Here is a 6874-nt window from a genome sequence, read left to right as displayed (position 1 = left end):
GNATCACAGGCATGAGCCACCACGCCCAGCCTCCTTTCTTTCTGCATCTCGCTCTGTTCCTCCTTTTGTTCATTTGTTCATTCATTTGACAAACATTCAGTGACACAGTCCAGGGCCAGAGCCCCCTCCTGGGTGCTGGAGACGTGGAATCGGGAGGCAGCCCCCATTCCTGACCCCTTGCTCTCATAGAGGTCATGTCTGAGAACAGAAAGATGAGGCTCCTTTCTGGCTGTGCCGGGCCCAGGTCCTTCACCTTTCAGCTCGCAGCTGAATGCGGCCGTCTCATCTTTTTTTTCAGCAGCAAGACCCAGAAGGCCAGAAAGAAGAAACAGCGGGTCATGCCGTGACCCAGTGATAGAGTAGAACTACTAAATAGAGAAAGAAAAAGTTGGCCACAATTATGCAGCACTCACGGTATGTCACGCCCCTTTCTAAGCACTTTAAACATATCAATTAATTCTAATCAGGGTCCACAAGACAGGTTCTGCTATAAGCCCCATTTAAAGGTGAAACAGATCCAGAGAGAGCAAAAAACTTACCCAATTCTCACAGCTTGTAAGTGGCAGAGCTGGGATTTTGGAACTCAGGCTGCTTGGCCATAGAGTCCTTACTCTTAACTGCTAAATGTCTGTCATCTCAGTAGCTGGCATGCTGGTTAAAGGTAAGGGGGGCTTTGGCCTCAGGCAGTGATCTGGCTCCTACCTCTGCTTTTCTTTTCACCTCTATGTCCTGCCATATTCTTTTCTTTTTACTTTTTATTTTGGAGCCAGGGTCTTGCTCTGTCACCCCGGCTGGAGTGCAGTGACACGATCATAGCTCAGGTATCTTAGCCTCCAACTCCTGGGCTCAAGCGATCTGCCCACCTCAGCCTCCAAAAGTGCTGGGATTACAGGCGACCACGCCCAGCCTCATATGCAGCTAATTTTTTCATTTCTTGTAGAGAAGAGGTCTTGCAATGTTGCCCCAGACTGTTCTCAAAATCCTGGCCTCAAGCGATTCTCCTGCCTCTGCCTTCCAAAGGGCTGGGATTACAGGCCTGAGCCACCGCGCCCAGCCCCAAAATATATTTGTTTATTCATTTGTTTGCCTCCCCAGGAGGACGGGGACTGTTGTCTATATTGGTCACCTATTGAGCAGCTCGTGTGTGCCATGCCCTGTTCTAGGCACAGGGGATCCAGCAGTGGACAGAAAGACAAGAACTCCTGTGTTCTCAGAGCTCACATTCTAGAAAGGGAGTCAGGCCCTCAAGCAGATAAGGACATAGCAATAGGACAGGGAGCCATGCAGCCCAGAGGTAAGGTGGGATCAGGATGCAGGGGATGCTGCCACTGTTTAGTCAGGTTGGCCAGGGAGGGCCTCTCTGAGGAGGTGACCTTTGAGCTGTAGCTGAAGGAAGTGAAGGAGTCAGTGTGTGGCTGTTGAAGAGGGAGGGATAGTTGTCAGCCCAAAGGTCCTTGGCTCCCTCCCTCTCCCCCTCCGGATATTTACTCCAGGTCACCTCCTATTACTCCGGGTCACCTTCTCACTGAGAAGGTCCTGTACCACTGCAGCAGCCCTGTCCACGCGTGCACGTGCACACACACACACACACACTCACAGTTGGAGGCCAGTGTGCCCAAAGTAATAGGTTGTGAATGGTGTTCACGAAGGGTAATCATAACAAGGACGTTCCATTTTGTTCTAACAGCGACAGGCGGGAAAAAGAGGGTCTGGGCCAGGCACAGTGGCTCACGCCTGTAATCCCAGCACTTTGGGAGGCCGAAGCGGGTGGATCACAAGGTCAGGAGTTCGAGACTAGCCTGGCCCACATGGCAAAACCCCATCTGTACTAAAAATACAAAAATTAGCTGGGCGTGATGGCGGGCTCATGTAATCCCAGCTACTCGGGAGACTGAGGCAGGAGAATCGTTTGAGCCGGGAGGTGGAGGTTGCAATGAGCCAAGATCATGCCACTGCACTCCAGCCTGGGCAACAAGAGCAAGACTCTGTCTCCAAAAAAAAGAGCATCTGACCCAAGAAGGTGTCCCCTGGTTCCCCCTGGCTGTGTGTGGGGACAGACTGGGGACACAGGTGGAAACGGAGAGCAGGGCGGGCTCATGGAGAACAACTGATGGAGGAAAGGTCAGATTTGGGATCCTCTTGAAGTTGGAGCCACAGAAATTGCTGCATCCTGAGATGTTTCTCATCTCAGGAAACAGCAGCACCATTGACTCCTTCACTCACGCCACAGACCCTGAGTCCCGAGTTGTCTGGCATCTTGGGGAAGAGCATGGTCTCTGGGGCCAGCTGCATGGTTCCAGATTTTAAAATCCCACTCTGGCCGGCATGGTGGCTCACACCTGCAATCCCAGCGCTTTGGGAGGCCAAGGCTGGAGGATCGCTTGACCCCAGGAGTTCAAGACCAGCCTGGGCACAGTCCCAACCACTCAGGAGGCTGAGGTGGGAGGATTGCTTGAACCTGGGAGTTGGAGGCTGCAGTGAGCCATGATCGTGCCACTGCACTCTAGCTGATGTAACAGAGTGAGACCCTGTCTCTAAAAACATTAATGAGTTTATTTAATTCACACTACTCACCAGCCACTGTGACCCCTTGGGCAACTGTTTAACCTCTCTGTGCCTTAGTTTACCCATCGGTAACACAAATAGTAATAGGACCCAGCTGGTAGAGTTGTTGTGAGGATTCAGTGAGTAATGACTCCACAAATGATGGCTTTTATTTCCTTCCCACTCCACATGCAATCCCTCACCAAGTCCTGTGTGAGTTGGTTTTTCTGCCTTGGTGGTTTGGGGATTCGAACCTGCTGCGCCTGGGTTCTGACCCCTGGTTGGGGCAATGGGTGGGGCCTGGGAGCCTGGATAAGCTCTCTCACGCCTTCTCACCAGGTATTGACCTGATGGACCTGGCTTCGGACATCCTGCAGCCCAAAGGAGATGATGTGGCCCGGATCAGCTGGTACCTCCGTGACATCATCACTCGATATCAGGAGACCTTCAGTGTCATCGAGAAGGTGACTCTAGGGCATCCCTCTCCATGCCCACCTCCCCTGGGCCAGCCCTGACCCCACTCTTCCTGTTCCCTCTCAGTGCCCCAAGCCTGTGATTGCTGCCGTCCACGGGGGCTGCATTGGCGGAGGTGAGTCTGTGGCTGTCCTCCTGCTCGGGTGCTCCCCGGGTCGGGCTGCTACCCCAACGCTGCGACCACTGGCATCCAGCCTCAGCTCTGTCATGGGCCAGACTCTGTCCCAAGAGGAATCCCCCTCCCACGTCCTGGGAGGCGGGGTTGGTTCTGGTGGTCATTCAGCGTCCCTGGCCTCTACCTCCTAGGTGTGGACCTCATCACCGCCTGTGACATCCGGTACTGTGCCCAGGACGCTTTCTTCCAGGTGAAGGTGAGCCATCCTCCTGAGGTCCTGCTTAGAGCTGGGCAGTGGGGTGGGGTTGGGGGGCCTGGAGTGAGCCCCGAGGGCTTCATGGAAGAGTCGGAGTTGAACCTGAGAAAGTCAGACTTGCCCGTAGAGGAAGTCAAGAGGTGAAGTTGTGAATGGGTAAGGTATGGGGTGGGGTTGAGGCTGGCAGGTGCCAGAGGCAGGGATTGCTCCTTGGGCCATAGGGATGAAGGTGGGAGGCAGGATGGAGCCGGGGGACTCAGTAAAGGGGTCTCAGGTAGGGTGAAGAGGGCGCCTCTCTCATGATAGATGGAGCTGCCCTGAATGGATGGGAGGGCGCGTGAGTGGGAAGGTGGGCTCTATTCTAGGTTGAAGGAACTTGCCTGAGTCAAGAAGCTGCCTGGGCAATGGAGTGGGACTTTGGAAGAAGTCCCTGGGGTGAAGGTGGGGCGGGACTCTCCAGTAAACATGAAATTTCATGGACGTTGATGTTGTGAGGGGCACAGTATTGGGCAGAAACCAAACATGGGCAGGCACGGTGGGCTCAAGCCTGTAAATCCCAGCACTTTGGGAGGCCAAGACGGGTGGATCACGAGGTCCAGGATGATCGAGCACCATCCTGGCTAACCGGTGAACCCCTCTCTACTAAAAAATACAAAAAAAGCTAGCCGGGCGAGGTGTGGGCGCCGTAGTCCCAGCAGCTCGGGAGGCTGAGGCAAGGAGAAATGGCGTGACCAGGAGGTGGACGTTTGCAGGGAGCTGAGATGAGCGCACTGCACCTCCAACCTGGCAGCAGGCGAGACCTCCGTCTCAAAAAAAAAAAAAAAAAGAAACCAAGCGGCTAAAACACTGACCCGGTTCCTCCCCCAGGAGGTGGACGTGGGTTTGGCTGCCGATGTAGGGACACTGCAGCGTCTGCCCAAGGTCATCGGGAACCACAGGTGGGTGCAGGGGGAGTGGGTGTGTAGGCGGGACACCCCAGAGCATCTCGCAGCCCTGGGGTGACAGCCACCTCCTGATGCACGCTCCCCTTTGCAGCCTGGTCAACGAGCTGGCCTTCACCGCCCGCAAGATGATGGCTGATGAGGCCCTGGGCAGTGGGCTGGTCAGGTAGGGCCATGGCCCTGGTGGCTCAGTGCTGGGGGCAGCCAGGTCGGGGGCGTGGAGGCCTTTTTGGGTCCCCTTGTCTCCTCACTCTAGAATTCCAAGTGGCATCCTTTCTTGGCGAGGTCATTTCTTTAGTGTGCGGTCAGTCCCCTGCTCCCGTTGGGCTGTTTCTCTGGGGTCTTGGGCCTTCCTCTGTGAGTGGCCACTTCTTCATCTGCGGGAGGCTGGGGGAGAGAGCCCTTCCCAGCCCACCCGGTCCCTGATCTCTTTCGCTGCAGCCGGGTGTTCCCAGACAAGGAGGTCATGCTCGATGCTGCCTTAGCGCTGGCGGCCGAGATTTCCAGCAAGAGCCCCGTGGCGGTGCAGAGCACCAAGGTCAACCTGCTCTACTCCCGTGACCATTCGGTGGCCGAGAGCCTCAACTATGTGGTAAGGCACTTGCTCCAACCAGTCACAGCCCTCCTCTAACCCCAGGCGACCAACCAAGGCTCAGGGTGCTGCATGCTTCATCCTGATTGGCCCCTGCTAATCTGTCTCCTCGTTCTTTCCCAACACCTTCGGTACCAGGCGTCCTGGAACATGAGCATGCTGCAGACCCAGGACATCACCAAGTCGGTCCAAGCCATGACTGAGAACAAGGAACTGAAAAGTGTCACCTTCTCCAAGCTCTGAGAGCCCTCGCATCCCGGTCCCCAGCCAGGGGGCTGGCCTTGTCCCATCTCATCTGCAGAAAGGGAGGATGGGCGATGACCTTCGTCTGTGTGCCTTCTCACCCAGTCTCCCAGTTTATAACTATATGACAATGACTTCCTCAAGCCCAAGGCCTTATCTTCATCCCACGAACAATAAAGCAAAGTAAAGAAACCGGTGATCTTCTTGGAAAGAGGAAAGGTGGGAGGGGGGCTGGGATGCCTCTGGGGGCTCCAGAGACCGCAGTCCTGAAGGCTGGGGCTAGAGGTTGGATGCGTGGGAATGGGTGGCATGGAGGTGATGGCCATTCAGACTGGCAGTGGGCAGGCGAGGGGCACAAGGAAGCCAGGGAAGGAGGGAGTGAGCAAAAGTCACTGGGCTCCCCCTGGGTTGCAAGGCTTCCCGGTCTCCCTGCCTGCCCTGGGGTTGAGGGTGGTGTTCGCACCCTGCCTGGCACCTCTCACTGCACAGCTCATGGGATCTGGTGCTGGCCTCTGGCTGGGATTCCCTTGTTACCAGGGAATTCCCTTGAGCCTCATTTCTTTAAAACTTTGGAGTGCTGGGTATGGTGGCTCACACCTGTAATCCCAGCAGTTTGGGAGGCTGAGGCAGGTGGATTGCCTTAGTTCAGGAGTTCGCGACCAGCCTAGTCAACATGGTGAAACCCCATCTCTACTAAAAATACAGAAATTAGCTGGGTGTGGTGGCTGGTGCCTGTAGTCCCAGCTACTGGGGAGCCTGAGGCAGAAGAATCCTTGAACCTCGGAGGCGAGGTTGCAGTGAGCCGAGATCATGCTGCTACACTCCAGCCTGGGCGACAGAGCGAGACTGTCTCAAAAAAACAAAAAACGAAAAACAACTTTGGGGTTTCTGGCCGGGCGCAGTGGCTCATGCCTGTAATTCCAGCATTTTGGGAGGCTGAGGCAGGCTAATCACTTGAGGTCAGGAGTTTGAGACCAGACTGGCCAACATGGCAAAACCTGATTTCTACTAAAAACACAAAAATTAGCCGGGTGTGGGGCATGCCTGTAATCCCAGCTCTTCAGGAGGCTGAGGCAGGAGAATCGCTTGAACCCGGGAGGCAGAGGTTGCAGTGAACCGGGATGGTGCCACTGCACAGCAGCCTGGGTGACAGAGCAAGACTCTGTCTCAAAAATGAACAAACAAAACAAACAAGAACTTCGGTTTTTTTTTATCCATATATCTTCCCAATCTTCTGGATTTACATTTGGAATGACTGTAAGAGACCAAGCATTAATGTAATGACTTCTATATGGCAAGTCCTGTTCTGAGCATTTATTATCTTAATGATCAAGGACTCTATGAAGTTGATACTATTATGATTATTGTTATGACTATTATTGTTGTTAATTTTAGAGACAGGTTCTTAGTCTGTCACCCAGGCTCGAGTGCAGTGGCATGATCATAGCTGGCTGTAACCTTGAACTCCTGGGTTCAAGTGATCCTCCTGCCTCAGCCTCCCAAGTAGCTAGGCATACAGATATGTGCTACCATGCCCAGCTAATTTTTATTTTTATTTTTAGATATGGGGTATCACTATGTTTCCCAGGCTGGTCTTGAACTCCTGGGCTCAAGGAGTCCTCCTGCTTCAACATCCCAAAGTGCTGGGATTGTAGGCCTGAGCCACCACACCCAGCCCAAGGTTGATACTACTCTTTTTTTTTTTTTTT

General features: G+C 54.1%; 1 protein-coding gene across 1 annotated transcript; it reads left to right on the top strand.

Annotated features, from left to right (window-relative positions):
- The first annotated feature begins 270 nt into the window (after window positions 1–270).
- On the top strand, window positions 271–5357 carry ECH1 (enoyl-CoA hydratase 1). The gene is made up of 8 exons (XM_017887379.1): window positions 271–414; window positions 2884–3008; window positions 3085–3133; window positions 3325–3389; window positions 4257–4327; window positions 4425–4496; window positions 4772–4922; window positions 5061–5357. Exons 2-8 carry the CDS (start codon window positions 2895–2897, stop codon window positions 5163–5165), a joined length of 627 nt encoding a protein of 208 aa, XP_017742868.1. The 5' UTR covers window positions 271–414; window positions 2884–2894; the 3' UTR covers window positions 5166–5357.
- The last annotated feature ends 1517 nt before the right edge of the window (window positions 5358–6874 follow it).

The sequence above is a fragment of the Rhinopithecus bieti genome, unplaced genomic scaffold (assembly GCF_001698545.2).
Source record: "Rhinopithecus bieti isolate Rb0 unplaced genomic scaffold, ASM169854v2 scaffold_15776, whole genome shotgun sequence".
Lineage (NCBI taxonomy): Eukaryota > Metazoa > Chordata > Mammalia > Primates > Cercopithecidae > Rhinopithecus > Rhinopithecus bieti.
The sequence above is the reverse complement of the archived record's forward strand: the minus strand, read 5'-3'. Positions and strand labels throughout refer to the sequence as shown.

What these genes read in the sequence shown, in the direction of transcription:
- ECH1 (XM_017887379.1), top strand. Translation starts at nt 2,895, where the DNA reads ATGGACCTGGCTTCGGACATCCTGCAGCCCAAAGGAGATGATGTGGCC. An exon ending in CCTTCAGTGTCATCGAGAAG is followed by an intron (nt 3,009 to 3,084) that starts GTGACTCTAGGG and finishes GTTCCCTCTCAG; the next exon opens with TGCCCCAAGCCTGTGATTGC. An exon ending in AAGGTCATCGGGAACCACAG is followed by an intron (nt 4,328 to 4,424) that starts GTGGGTGCAGGG and finishes TCCCCTTTGCAG; the next exon opens with CCTGGTCAACGAGCTGGCCT.